At 36.2% G+C, this 16,125-nt stretch overlaps 1 protein-coding gene across 19 annotated transcripts in view; it reads right to left on the bottom strand.

The window, feature by feature from the left end:
• SENP7 (SUMO specific peptidase 7) overlaps positions 1-16,125 on the bottom strand; it is a 159,632-nt gene that overhangs the window by 85,521 nt on the left and 57,986 nt on the right. For 18 of the 19 annotated variants that reach the window (XR_009335875.2, XM_067034743.1, XM_067034733.1 and 15 more), the window contains one exon: positions 11,723-11,820. The exons of the other annotated variant lie outside the window; for it this stretch is intronic. Coding sequence is in view for 16 of the 18 variants with exons in the window: in XM_067034743.1 (XP_066890844.1) it covers positions 11,723-11,820 (98 nt within the window). In the remaining 2 variants the exon portion in view is untranslated. The remainder of the gene's footprint in view (positions 1-11,722; positions 11,821-16,125) is intronic. 19 annotated transcript variants of the gene reach the window in all.

Raw genomic sequence — 16,125 nt, 5'->3', positions numbered from 1 at the left:
ATCATTAAAGAATAAAGAGATGAGTGACATTTCTATGAATGAATAATAATTCATTCTTTGTTCAACAAGTACTTACCAAATACCTTCTAGCAAAACAACTGTACTAGTAGAATCTGGAGATTCAGCAACAAACAAAAGAGTTACAGTTCCTGCCTTCATGGAGCTTACATCACAAAGAAGAATTACCCGATTAGTTATTTCATTACAACTGTGATGAGCAATATGAACAGAAAATACAGGTGCTGCATTGCTTCTGAACCAGATCAGGGAAGGTTTTACCGAGAATATGACATTTACGCTGAAACTGTCGAAAGGAAATGGAGAGTGGTTCAAAAAGGAGGACAAAATGTAAATGCTCAGACATGAGTAAAGCTTGTTCAAGGAAATTAAAGGACTTACCTGGCTCAAGTGCTTAGAGTGAAGAGGAAATTTGTATAAGATAAAGATGGGCAGTTAGGCAGGACCCTGTGGACTATACTGAGGATTTGAAACTTTAATGTCAACAACAATATCAATCCCCTAGTTTTAACAAGAGAACCATGAGACCAGAGCTGTATTTTTAAAAGATGACTTTGATCTTTTATGAATAATAAAGAAAACACCAAGAGAAAAGGGTAATAATGAATTTAGAGAGGAAATGGTGACTTAGGAATAGTTTAGTGGAATGGTGGGAGCAGAAATGGCAAAGAAGAAAAGGGGACACAGACACAGCAAATGTAGGCAGTTGACAAACAGCTACGAAAGGGGGATACAGGACAAGAGCTGAAGATAAATGTGAGATGCAAGAAAGGTCTTCTTAGTTAGTTATTGGTTGGTTAGTTAGCTTAAGATAGAAAATATCTGTGTAAGTTTCAGTGCTTATGGAAAGAGGTCAACAGACTAGGAGAGGTTGAAGATACAGGAGACAGGATAATTAACTTTATAATTAAGTTTCTTAAGAAGTAGCATAAAAAGAGCTAATATTTACTGAACATGCATCATATACCAGGAAGCATGTTAAGACCTCTACAATGATTTACTTCATTTAATCCTCACAACTACTCTGTGAAGTAAAATGGTAATTATTCTTCTGCAACTGAGAAGACCAAGAATAGAATGGTTAATAACTAAGTCCATAGTAAAATGGGTGAGTAGTGAGAGCGGGATCCAGAGCCACACACTCTCAACTCTGTTGCCAGCACTCTTAACTGCTCCACTGTGCTGGTTTACGGTGGGAGAAGAACCCCTTTCCCTTCTTCCAGAAACCAAGATCATTTTTTCAAAGTGATACAAAAGATAAAAGAACACAGGCTTGAGGAGAGAAAAGGCTTCAAATCATCACTGTGGAGAGGGGGAACACAAGCTGACTAGAGAAACACAGTAGGATTATCTTGAAGTTGAGGAATCCAGTAGGGTTAATAATCACAAATTTATAATGGCATAAACATACTGTGTTTTGTGATATTTTTTCCCATCACTGCTCAGCCACCTTGGTGTCAGCACAATGCAAACAGATAATTAGGTTCACAAATGATTATTAATTATGAAGGAAAAAGGCACCTTTAAAACTAAAAATCTGGTAGCTACCACCTTAACAAAGTGATCAAATGTAAGGCCACCAACAGTGGGACAAGCAGACATTACGTATCCCCTGATATGATGCAATAAGCAAATGACATCAGCTATGAAGTACTTTTGCCAAAAATGTAACATGAACCTAATCATGAGGACAAACCCAATTATAAAAATCTAGAATGTAGGACATTCTACAAGACAACTGGCCTGAACTATTCAAAGAAGTCAATGTCATGGTTTAGAGGGGTCGGGGGGAGGCAGGGGCTATTCTAAGATTAAGAGACTAATGAGACATAATAACCAAAAAATAAAATGCATGAACCTCAATTTGATCCTTGATTTTTTTAACAAAAGATATTTTGGGGAACATTTAGAAAATTCTGATTCTAGACTTTATATTAGATGATAATATGAAATTATTATAAATTTTCTTCATAATGTATTGTGGTTATCATGTAAAAGAATTTTCTTGTTCTTAAGAAGTGCAGGCTAAAGTATTCAGAGGTGAAATGCCTGACATCTGTGACTTACTTTCAAATGGTTCTGGGAAAAAAAATGTGTACATGAATGTACATATGTGATATGCACTTACATACATATATGAAAAGAGACTGAGAGAAGGCAAATGTGGGAAAATGTTAACAACATCTTGCGTGTTTGTTATACTCTTAACAAAATAATCCTGCCTGGAATCCTGTACCAAAAAAATATGAAACGGGAAAAAAGTTATGCATGAAGATATTCATCACAGTATTATTTATAAAAGCAACAAAATGAACGCAAATTTAAATTCCCAGCAATAGAGACTTCCCTGGTGGTCCAGTGGTAAACAATCCGCCTTCCAATGCACGAGACACAGGTTCAATCCCTGGTCAGGGAACTAAGATCCCACATTCCGCATGGCAACAAAGCCCTCGCACTGCAACTACTGAGCCCGCACACCTCAACTAGAGAGAGGGGAAAAAAAAATCGCATGCTACAATGCCCACATGCCACAACTAAAGAGAAGCCTGTACACCGCCAACGAAAGATCCCACATGCCGCAACAAAGATCCCACATGCCGCAACAAAGATCCCACATGCCGCAACAAAGATTCCATGTGCCGTAACGAAGACCCGACACAGCCAAAAATTTAAAAATTTTAAAAATTAAAAATTCCCAGCAATAGCAGAATGGTTAAGTAAACAATGATAAAGCCACTTAATGGAATGTTACTTATTAGTCTCTTAAAATCCTCTACTTTAAATTTTAAGAGTGACTGGCTGTGTTTTTTTCTTTCAACTTGTCTCTATTTCTATTTTCTATACTAAGCAAGTACTATACTATTTATTTAAAGAGAAATGTCAACCAATTAATTTTGTAAAAAATGGTAAACATCTTTACCTAGCCAAAAGCTATCTATTGATTAGTGAAAAAAAATTATTTTTTACATTCAGGACTACTCTTTTATAAGTTTTACAACTGTACAACATAAAATTCTAAATGATTAAATAAAAATACTTCTAAAATCTTAAGGAAATATAAGGTATACTTTTTGTCTGAGAAAACTACTGACTATTAGTAATTTGCTAAATTATTTGGGAAAATATCCCAGTGGTAATTTTAATAATTTTAAATATGAAAATATTCAATGTTGGAAAATGCCATTTTTCTATTCACTCAAACCAAATAAGACTCACCACTGGTGATTTTACTGGTAATTCTAATAGTTGGCTCTAAGTGAAAAAGACAATTTGGATTCTCTGTGAAAATGCCTATTTCATGTTCATAAATTTGCTTTACTGTAATCTGATTGACTAATAATATCCTAAGGTAGAAGTCAGCAATCTTTTCACCCCAAATTAAAGGTAAAATTTTTAAAATTTCTATATATTTAAATATATTTGAACACTTCAAAAGAAAGACATATAAATAGCCAATATGCACATTAAAAGGTGCTTAATATCATTAACCTCATCTTTCCAGGCTTTAAAAAAAGTCTGTCTTTTCAAAAAAGTGGGGAGGACAGCAAAATATTTCAACAGACACTTGGCAGAAGATGTAAAAAAGCAATAAGCACATGAAAAGATGCTCAACATCATCATTCATCAAGGAAATGCAATTAAAACCACAAGAAGATATCACTACACATACATTAAAAGGGATGATGACAGAGATTGACCATACAAGTGCTGGCAGGAGGGTGGAGGAAGTGAAACTCTTCTGCACTGCTGATGGGAATGTAAAGTGGCACAATTACTTTTGGAAAACATTTGGCAGTTGCTTAACAAAGTTGAAAATGTACTTTCAATGACCCAGTAACCCATCTCCTAGGTATTTAACCAAAAGGAATAAAAACATGTCCACACAGGCACTTGTACATGAATATTCACAACAGCTTTATTAATAGCAGTATTAATTTTTCACAGAACTAGAACAAAAAAAAAGTTTAAATTTGTATGGAAACACAGAAGACCACAAATAGCCAAACCAATTTTCAGAAACAAAAACAAGCCTGGAGGAATCAGGCTCCCTGACTTTGGATTATATTACAAACCTACAGTAATCAAAACAGCATGATACTGGCACAAAAACAGAAATACAGATCAATGGAACAGGATAGAAAGCCCAGAGATAAACCCATGCACATATGGTCACCTTATCTTTGATAAAGGAGGCACAAATATACAATGGAGAAGACAGCCTCTTCAATAAGTGGTGCTGGGAAAACTGGATGGCTACATGTAAAAGAATGAAATTAGAAAACTCCATAACACCATATATAAAAATAAACTCAAAATGGATTAAAGACTTAAATGTAAGGCCAGACACTATCAAACTCTTAGAGGAAAACATAGGCAGAACACTCTATGACATCAATCACAGCAAGATCCTTTTTGACCCACCTCCTAGAGAAATGGAAATAAAAACAAAAATATACAAATGGCACCTAATGAAACTTAAAGGTTTTTGCACAGCAAAGGAAACCATAAACAAGATGAAAAGACAACCCTCAGAATGGGAGAAAATATTTGCAAACGAAGCAACTGACAAAGGATTAATCTCCAAAATATACCAACAGATTATGAAGCTCAATATCAAAAAAACAAACAATCCAATCCAAAACTGGGCAGAAGACCTAAATAGACATTTCTCCAAAAAAGATATACAGATTGCCAACAAACACATGAAAGGATGCTCAACATCACGAATCATTAAAAAAATGCAAATCAAACCTACAATGAGGTATCACCTCACACCGGTCAGAATGCCCATCATCAAAAAATCTACAAACAATAAATGCTGAAGAAGGTGTGGAGAAAAGGGAACCCTCCTACACTGTTGGAGGGAATGTAAATTGATACAGCCACTATGGAGAAGAGTATAGAGGTTCCTTAAAAAACTAAAAATAGAACTACCATACAACCCAGCAATCCCACTACTGGGCATATACCCTGAGAAAACCATAATTCAAAAAGAGTCATGTACCACAATGTTCATTGCAGCTCTATTTACAATAGCTACGACACAGAAGCAACCTAAGTGTCCATCGACAGATGAATGGATAAAGAAGATGTGACACATATATACAAAGGAATATTATTCAGCCATAAAAGGAAATGAAATTGAGCTATCTGTAGTGAGGTGGATGGACCTAGAGACTGTCATACAGAGTGAAGTAAGTCAGAAAGAGAAAAACAAATACCATATGCTAACACATATAAAACAAATACCATATGCTAACACATTAAAAAAAAATGGTTCTGATGAACCAAGGAGCAGGACAGGAATAAAGACGCAGACATAGAGAATGGACTTGAGGACATGGGGAGAGGGAAGGGTAAGCTGGGACGAAGTGAGAGAGTAGCAATGACATATATACACTACCAAATGTAAAATAGATAGTGGGAAGCAGCCGCATAGCACAGGGAGATCAGCTCGGTGCTTTGTGATCACCTAGAGGGGTGGGATAGGGAGGGTGGGAAGGAGACGCAAAAGTGAGGGTATATGGGGATATATGTATACATATAGCTGATTCACTTTGTTATACAGCAGAAACTAACACAACATTGTAAAGCAATTATACTCCAATAAAGATGCTTAAAAAAAAAAAAACAGAAACAGACTCACAGACATAGAAAACCAATTTATGGTTACCAAACGGGAGGGAGAGGTGGCGAGGGACAAACTAAGAGTATGTGATTAACCAGTATAAACTACTATAAAATAGATAAGAAGGATTTACTGTATAGCACGGGAAATTATATTCAGTGTCTTGTAATAACCTATAATGGAATATAATCTGAAAAAATATACAATTGAATCATTTTGCTGAAACACAGTATTGCAAATCAATTATACCTGAATTTTTAAAATTACTGATCACAGATCACCATAACAAATATAATAATAATGAAAATGTTTGATATATTGGGAGAATTACCAAACTGTGACACAGAGACACAAAGTGAGCAAATGTTTCTGGAAAAATGCTACCAACAGACTTGCTAAATGCAGGGTTGCCTGCAGCATTCAATTTGTAAAAAATGCATTCTCTCCAAAGCACAATAACGTGAAGCACAATAAAACAAGGTATGCCTGTACCTTATGACTGGTATCCTTATAAAAATGGCAGAAACAGACACACACAGAAGGAAGACAACATGAAGACATACAGGGGAAACGTAAATATGGAGGACTGAATGCATGAAGAAGAGAGGAGAGAGACATGGAACAGATTATTCCTTAATGCCTTCAAAGGAAGCACAGCCTAGAGGACACCTTGATTCACATGAAATGTGAATGGATTAAATAATTTAGTCAAAGGTCAAGATTGTGAGAGTAGATTAAAAAAAAAAAAGACCTTCTGTGTTCTGAATGTTTGTTTCACCTCAAAATTCATATTTTGAAATCCTAACCCCCAAAGTGATGGCAGTAGGAGGTGGAGCCTTTGGGAGGTGACTGGGTCATGAGGGTAGAGCCCTCATGAATGGGATTAGTGCTCATAAAAAAGGTTCAAGAGAGGACTCCTTCCACCCTTTGAGGATACAGTAAAGAGATGGCCATCTAAGAACCAGGAAGCCCTCACCAGATACTGAATCTGGGAGTGCTATGATCCTGGGCTTCCCAGGAATTATAACACTTTTGAAAAATAAATGTTTTTTGTTTATAAGCCACCTAGTCTTATGGTATTTTGTTATAACAGTCTAAACAGACTAAGATAAGATCCAACGATATGCTCTCAACCAGAGACACACTTTGGACTCAAAGAAATAAACAGGTTCAAAGAAAAAGGATGGAAACATGTATACCATGCAAACAGCAACCTTAAGACAGGTGGAATGGCTCTATCAGTATTAGACAAAATAGAACTTTAAAGCAAAAAAAGAAAAAGTCTGTAGAAACAATCAGGGACATTTCATTGACAAAAGGGTTAATTCATCAGTAAGATATACTGACTATAAATACACATATACTTAATAACAGGACCACAAGGCTCATTAAGCAAAAACTAACAGAAAGGAGAAATTAACAAGTCAACAGTAATAGTTCAACACTTAAAACCCCAGTTTTGATAGAACAACTAGACAAAAAATCAGCAAGGATACAGAAGGCTTGAATAACACCATCAAGCAACGCATCCACAGACCACTCTAACAAACAGCAACAGACTGCACATTCTTCTCAAACACATGGAACATTCTCCAACAAAGACCATATGCCAGGCCACAAATAAACCTCAACAAATTTACAAGAAGTGAAATCATACAAAACGTTCTCAGATCACAGTGGAATTCAATTAAAAATTAACAACAACAAAACTAAGTCATGAGGATATAATGTACAGCATGGGGACTATGGTTAATAATACTGAATTGTATATTTGAAAGTTGTTAAGAAAGTAAATCTTAAAAGTTGTCATCACACACAAAAATATCTGTAACTATTTGAGTGATGGATGTTACCTATACTTACTGTGGTGATCATTTCATAGTATATACAAGTATAGAATCATGATGTTGTATATCTGAAACTAATATAATGTTATGTCAATTATATCTCAATAAAAGACAAAAATCTTTGAAATTTAAAAATACATAGAAATTAAACAATTCACTTTCAAAAGAAGTGAATCAATCAGACCAGAAATTAGAAAATACTTCTGAGCTTAATGAAAAGAAAATCACAACATACCAAATTTATGAGGTATAGCTAATGCAGTGCTTAGAATAAAATTTAAAACTAAACACCTATACTAGGAAAGAAGACATCTCAAATCAATAAACTAACCATGTACCTTAAGAAATTAGAAAAAGAAGCACAAACTATGTCCAAAACAAAGAGAAGAAATAGAAAATAAGATTATAGTGAAAATAAATGAAATAGAATATAGAAAACCTACGGAGAATATTGATGAAACCAAAAGTTGGTTCTTTGAAAAGATCAACAAAATTTAAAAATATCTAGGTAGACTGAACAAAAAAAAAGAAAACACTCAAATTACTAAAATGAGGAATGAAAGACGGGTCATCACTAACAGTATTACAGAAATTGTGAACAGTATAATAGAATACTATGAACAAATGTATGGCAACAAATTAGATAAATAAAATACACAAATTCCTAGAAAAACAGAAACTACCAAAACAGACTTATTAAAAAAAAAAAAAAAGGAAAATCTCAACAGACTTATAACAAGGAAAAATCTTAATTTCTAACTGGAAAACTTCAAAGATACACACACACACACACACACACACACACACACACACACACACACACACACACACACACACACACACACCACCACCACCACCACCACCACCACCACCAATGAATGACCAGATGGATTCACTGGTGAATTTTATCAAACATTTAAACAAGAATTAATACCAATCCTTCAAAAACTCTTCCGGAAAACAAAGGAAGAGACAACACTTTTCACCTCATTCTACAAGGCTATTATTAGCCTGATTCCAAAGCCAGACAAAGACAACATAAGAAAATAGCAAGTTATTTTCCCTTCTGAATACAAACATAGATATCCTCAATAAAATCCTAGCAAACTGAAACCAGTAACACATAAATGGGATCATAAATCAGAATCAAGTGAGATTTATCCCAGGAATGCAAAGGTGGTTTAAAATCTAAAAATCAATTTATGTAATACATTATATTAATAAAGGATACAAATTACATGATATAAATGCAGAAAAAGCATTTGACAAAATCCAACACACATTCATCATAAAAAGCCTCCCACAAATTAAGAACAGAAGGGAACTTCCTCAACATGAAAAACGGCATGTCTTAGTCTGTTCAGGCTATAACAGAATATCACAGACTCAGCAGCTTATAAACAACAAACATTTATTTCTCACGGTTCTGGAGGCTGGGAAGTCCAAGATCAGGGTGCTGGCCAACATGGTCAGGCTCTGGTGAAGACCCTCTTCTGGGATGCAGACTGCAGACTCCTCACAGTGTCCTCACGTGGTAGAAGGCACCAGGAAGCTCTGTGAGGTCTCTTTTATAAAAAGAGCACTAATCCCGTTCATGAGGGCTCCACCCTCATGACTTAAGCACCCCCCTCAATGGCCCCACCTCCAAACACCATCACATTGGGCATTAGGATTTCAATATATGAATTTTGGGGAGATATTGTACAAACATTCAAACCATAGCAGGGCATCTATAAAAAACCTATAACATCATAGTTAATGGTGAAATACTGAATGCTTTCCCTCTGATAGTGGGAACAATACAAAGATTTCCACTCTCACCACTTCCATTATACATTGTACATTCTAGCCAGGACAATTAGGCAAGGGGAAAAAATTAAAGGCCTCCAGCTGCAAAGGAAGAAGTAAAGCCATCTTTGTTTGCAGATGACATGATCTTATATAAACAAAATTCCAAGCAATCTACTAAAAATTTCTAGAACAGGACAAACAGGGTCACAGTATATAAATCAGGGTCAACATATATAAATAAACGGGATTTCTACACACTAGCAATGAACCAACTAAAACTAAAATTAAGAAAACACTTCCATTCACAACAGCATCAAAAAGAAAATACTTGGGAATAAAGTTAACAATAAATGTCCAAGACACACTGAAAGTTACAAAACACTGTTGAAAGAAATTGAATAAGACCTACATAAATGGAAAGATATATTCATGAATCAGAAGATTTAATTTGTTAAGACAGCAATACTCCCCAAATTGGTCTACAGATTCAACACATCCTCCATCAAAATCCTTGGCTGTTTTGCTCAAAATGACCAACTGATTCTAAAACTCAGTTGAAAATACAAGGAACCCAGAACAACCAAAACAATCCTGAAAAGGGACTTCCCTGGCAGCCCAGTGGTTCAGACTCCATGCTTCCACTGCAGGAGGCATGGGTTTGATCCGTGGTTGGGGAACTAAGATCCTGCGTGCCACACAGTGCGGCCAGAAAAAAATTTTTTTTAAAGTCTTGAAAAATATTATGAAGTTGGAAGACTCACATTTCCTAATTTCAAAACTTTCCACAAAGTTGCAATAATACAGTGTACAGCACACATTGGTGCTGAAATAAAAACAGACATTTAGATCAATGGACTAGAATTCCAAATCCAGAAATAAACACTTATATTAATGTCAACTGATTTTCAACAAAGGTACCAAGAAAAATTCGTACCTCTTCAACAAATGTTACTGGGACAACTGTCTAAGAGCTAGAACTATAAAACTCTTAGACGAAAACACAAGAGTAAATCATCATGACCTCAAATTAGGCAATAGTTCCTTAGATATGACAACAAAAGCACAGCAACAAAAGAAAAATAGATAAATGGGATTTCATCAAAGTGAAAAAAACTTTTGTGCTTCAAAGGACACCATCAAGAAAGTGAAAAGCTGAGTGAGAGAAAATATTTCCAAATCACATATCTAATTAGGACCTGTATCCAGAATATATAAAGAACTCTTACAACTCAACAATAAAAAGATAAACACCACAATTTTTAAACAGGCAAAGGATCTAAACAGACATTTCTCCAAAGAAGATATACAAATGACCAACAGGCATGTAAAAAGACACTTAATGTCATTAGGAAATATGTATCAAAACCACAATGAGATTATCATTTCACACCCACTAGGAAAACTATGGAAAGAAGGAAGGAAGGGAAGGAGGGAGGGAAAATAAGTATTGATAAGGATATGGAGTCACCGATATGTTTATTTCCTAAGGACGATTCACTTGAAAGGTGAGAATTCAGACTAAACAGCTTACAGAGTGCTCTGACATAAAATCAAAAATTCCAATTAGGACTTCCCCGGTGACACAGTGGTTAAGAATCTGCCTGCCAAATGCAGGCGACATGGGTTTGAGCCCTGGTCTGGGAAGATCCCACATGCTGCGGAGCAACTAAGCCCGTGTGCCACAACTACTGCCTGTGCTCTAGAGCCCACGAGCCACAACTACTGAGCCCATGTGCCGCAACTACTGAAGCCCGCGTGCCTAGAGCCTATGCTCTGCAACAAGAGAGGCCCGCACACTGCAACGAAGAGTAGCCCCTGCTCACTGCAACTAGAGAAAGCCTGCGCACAGCAGCAAAGACCCAATGCAGCCAAAAATAAATAAATAAACTAATAAAAAAAAAAAAACCTCCAACTAGTCTTCTCATTCCCAATAATTGTAATTTTTACTTTGTTACTGTCACTTTTTATTCATTCACTATTCTAAAAAAGATAATACCCTTTTGCAAAATAACAACTTTTTAAGCATTTACTGATGTCCAATACTAAAATTTAGCTCCGATTTCCTGCTGGTTATAATTGTAATTTGAATCCCATAGATATTTAATTCCAGCGTATCCATTATTCATTAATACTATGACTTTAAGACCACAGTTGCTAAGTGGAGCACAAATGATGAATCCAGAATCTTAACGAGTCTATATGTAACTCTTGCTTTATTAGCTAAAGCTTTCAAGATGTTACAAACACACAAAAACAAGGAGTTAAGACGAATTAATCACAGAAAGAGCTTAGAAGGAACAGTAGAAGCCACTGAACTCAATCACTGTATTTTAAAAGTTGTGAAAATTTGAGAACCGAAAAGGTTAAATGAATCATTCATGGTCACACTATACATAGTATAAGCCCATCCTATATCACACACATACATGTATCTTACCTTTCTGGTGATGTCTTAGAGGTGACAGGACGCCCACGTACACCTTTTTTACTTTTATGGTCTACAGAGAGGACCTTATTTCTTAGGCTCCTTTTCCACTAAGAAAAAAAAATGGAATTTGGAATTTCAATAATAAATATAGCAATATGACAATTAAGAGGCACTTAATTTTTATTTCGAAATTCAATAAACAGCCAAAGTCATAATTATAGTACACAGAGGGGGAAAAATGCAATCTACAAAACACCTGGCATCTTTTGTTAGTGAGGATATAAAAGTCCAATAAACAATAGAAGACAGAAATGTACGGACTTCCCTGGCGGTCCAGTAGTTAAGACTCCACATTCCACTGCAAGTGGTGCGGGTTCAAACCCTGGTTGGGGAACTAAGATCCTACATGCCACGCAGCCAAAACAGAAAGAAAGAAAGAAAGAAAAGAAAGAAAAGAAAGAAAAGAAAGGAAAGAAAAGAAAGAAAAGAAAGAAAAGAAAGAAAAGAAAGAAAAGAAAGAAAGAAAGAAAGAAAGAAAGAAAGAAAGGAAAGAAAGAAAGAAAGAAAGAAAGAAAGAAAGAAAGAAAGAAAGAAAGAAAGAAAGAAAAGAAAAGAAAAGAAAAGAAAAGAAAGAAAGAAAGAAAGAAAGAAAGAAAGAAAGAAAAGAAAAGAAAAGAAAGAAAGAAAGAAAGAAAGAAAGAAAGAAAGAAAGAAAGAAAGAAAGAAAGAAAGAAAGAAAGAAAGAAAGAAAGAAAAGAAAAGAAAAGAAAAGAAAGAAAGGGTCTGGACTTAATTCATTAAAAAAAGAAAAAAGACATTTAAAAATGTAAAGGTAATTTTAGTCAGGAAATAGACATTTTAAGATTCAAAAGCTTACATAACTATGAAAAATGGTGAATGTGTTTAAAGGAAATAAAAATAATTACATGCCAAGTTAAACAGAGTCTGTGATTCTGAAGTAACTGCATTTATAAACAATTGAAAGGGATTACAACTGATTCCCTATGAACTGCTGCATGGAAAAACTTTAGGGAAGAGTCAGATATCTCACTAACAGTGTTTAGATTTAATCCAACTACAAACAAAGTTAAAATAGATTTAGTTACTATAGAAACAGGACTTCCCTGGTGGCACAATGGTTAAGAATCCACCTGCCAATGCAGGGAACACAGGTTCAATCCCTGGTCCGGGACGATTTCACATGCCAAGAAGCAACTAAGCCCACGTGCCACAACTACTGAGCCTGCACTCTAGAGCCTGCGAGTCACAACTGAGCCCGCGCACACAACTACTGAAGCCCACACGTCCTAGAGCCTGCACACCGTAACTACTGAGCCCTCATGCTGCAACTACTAAAGCCCACGTAACTAGAGCCTGTGCTCTGCAACAAAAGAAGCCACCTCAATGAGAAGCCCACGCACCACAACAAAGAGCAGCCCCCGCTCACCACAACTAGACAAAGCTTGCACACAGCAGAGACCCAATGCAGCCAAAATTTAAAAATTTTTAAATATATATATTTAAACTGTGGGGACTTCCCTGGTGGCTCAGTGATTAAGAATCTGCCTGCCAATGCAGGGGACACGGGTTCAAGCCCTGGTGCAGGAAGATCCCACATGCCACAGAGCAACTACGCCCATGCACCACAACTACGGAGCCTGTGCTCTAGAGCCTGTGAGCCACAAATACTGAAGCCCGCATGCCTATAGCCTGAGCTCCACAACAAGAGAAGCCACCGCAATGAGAAGCTCACACACCTCAATGAAGAGCAGCCCCAGCTCGCCACAACTAGAGAGCCCACCTGCAACAATGAAGAGCCAATGCAACTATAAATAAATAAATAAATTTATTTTTAAAAAGAGAAACAGTGTGAATCTGGGCAAATAAATTACTTATCTTCTCTATGCATTAGTTTCCTTATGTAATAATGGTTACTATCTCACAAGGATATATGATGATTATATATGTAATAAGTTTAAAATACTGTCTTCCTTCCTAAATAGACATTTCTCCAAAGAAGACATACAAATGGCCAAAAAGCACAACAAAGAGCAGCCCTGCTCGCCGCAACTAGAGAAAGCCCACATGCAACAACGAAGTCCCAACGCAGCCAAAAATATAATTAATTAATTTTTTTAAAGAAGTCTACAAATAACAAATGCTGGAGTGGGTGTGGAGAAAAGGGAACCCTCTTAACACTACTGGTGGGAATGTAAACTGGTGTGGCCACTATGGAGAACACTATGGAGGTTCCTGAAAAAACGAATAATAGAGTTGCCATATGATTAGCAATCCCTCTCCTGGGCATATATCCAGAGAAAACTGTAATTCAAAAAAAATACATGCACTCCAATGTTCACAGCAGCACTATATACAATGGCCAAGACATGGAAGCAACCTAAATGTCTATTGACAGATGAATGGATAAAGAAGATGTGTGTGTGTGTGTGTGTGTGTGTGTGTGTGTGTGTGTATACAGTGGAATATTACCTCAGCCATAAAAAAGAATGAAATAATGCCATTTGCAGCAACATGGATGGACCCAGAGATTATATTAAGTGAAGTCAGAAAGAGAAAGACAAATACCATATGATATCACTTATATGTGGAATCTAAAATATGACACAAATGAACTTATTTATGAAACAGAAACAGACTCAGAGACATAGAAAACAAACTTATGGTTACCAAAGAGGAAAGGGGGTGGAGGAGGGATAAATTAGGAATTTGGGATTAGCAGATACAAACTAATACATATAAAATAAACAACAGGGTCATACTGTATATAGCACAGACAACTATATTCAATATCCTATAATAAACCATAATGGAAAAGAATATGTATACATATGTATAACTGAATCACTTTTCTGTACACCTGAAACTAACACAACAATGTAAATCAACTATAGCTAAAATATACTGTCCTCCTCAAAGAGATATTTGTACACCTATGTTCATAGCAGCATTTTTCACAAAATAGCTACAAGGTGGAAACAACTCAAGTGTCCCATCAATAATAACACCAGTAATAATGAAATGTGTCATATACATACAATGAAATATTACTCAGCCTTAAAAAGGAAATTCTGACACACGCTACAACATGCATGAACTTTGACAACTATGAGATAATAAAAAATATTTATATTGGTCTCTGGCCCCAGTTCCTACACAGAGCTCCTAAAACCCTTGTAATTTCCTTGGTGATAGGAGCATCTTTTGCTATAATATCTGGTTTTTAACCCCAATCCCTGACACAGGGCTCCTAAAACCCTCACAATTTCCTGGGTGATAGATGTGCCTTTTGTATTAATGAAGCGACTCTGGGTGAGATCCTGGATGGCTCCTGGATAGTGGCTAGTCACCAGAAAGACCAAGCCAATATTACAAGCTTGGAATTCTCATCTTTGCCCCCCATTGTCTAGAGAGGGGAGAGGGACTGGAAACAGAATTAATTATCGGTCATGCCTATGTGAGCACATCTCCATTACAATCTCAAAAAGATTATATGAGGTTCAAAGAGCTTTCAGGTTGGTAAGCACATCCATATACCTGGAAGGTGACACACCCCAACTCCACAGGGACAGAAGCTCCTGCACTCAGGACCCTACCAGACCTTGCCCTATGTATCTATTCATTTGGCTATTCATCTGTATCCTCTATCATGTCCTTAAATAAACTGGTAAATGTAAATAAGTGTTTCTCTGAGTTCTGTGAACTGCTCTAGCATAAATTAATCAAACCTGAGGAGAGGGTCATGGGAATCTCAGATTTATAGCCAGTTGGTCAGCACAGGTGACAACCTGGAATTGTGATTGGCATCTGAAGTGGGGTGGGAGCAGTCTTGGGACTGAGCCCACAACCTGTGAAATCTGAAACCATCTCCAGGTAGATAGTGTCAGAATTGAGATAAATTGTAGGACACCCAGCTCACGTCCCAGAGGATTGCTTGGTGGGGGAAAACCCACACACATCTGGTGTGAGAAGTGTTGTGAAAATGATAGTAGTATGAGAGTAAAGGAGAAACACAGGAGGAAGATGCATTTTTCCCAACGCAATGACATTAGGTTAAGTGAAATAAGCCAGTAACAAAAAGACAAATACTCTACGGTTCAAGTTATAGGAAGTATCTAGAGTACACAGAGATAGAAAACAGTAGAATTTTGGTTGCCAGGGGATGTGAGGGGGGAAATGGAGAGTTATTGTTTAATGGGTAAAGTGTTTTGGTTTTGCAAGATGTAAAGAATTCTGGAGATAGACGGTGGTGATGGTTGCACAACAATGCAAATATACTAAATGCCAGAGAACTGTACCTTTAAAAATGGTTAAGATGATAAATTTTATGCTATGTGTGTTTTACCATAATTGAAAATACATTTTTAAAAGTAAAAAAAAATAAATTTAAGTAA

The sequence above is a fragment of the Kogia breviceps genome, chromosome 5, assembly GCF_026419965.1.
Source record: "Kogia breviceps isolate mKogBre1 chromosome 5, mKogBre1 haplotype 1, whole genome shotgun sequence".
Taxonomy (NCBI): Eukaryota; Metazoa; Chordata; class Mammalia; order Artiodactyla; family Physeteridae; genus Kogia; species Kogia breviceps.
The sequence above is the reverse complement of the archived record's forward strand: the minus strand, read 5'-3'. Positions and strand labels throughout refer to the sequence as shown.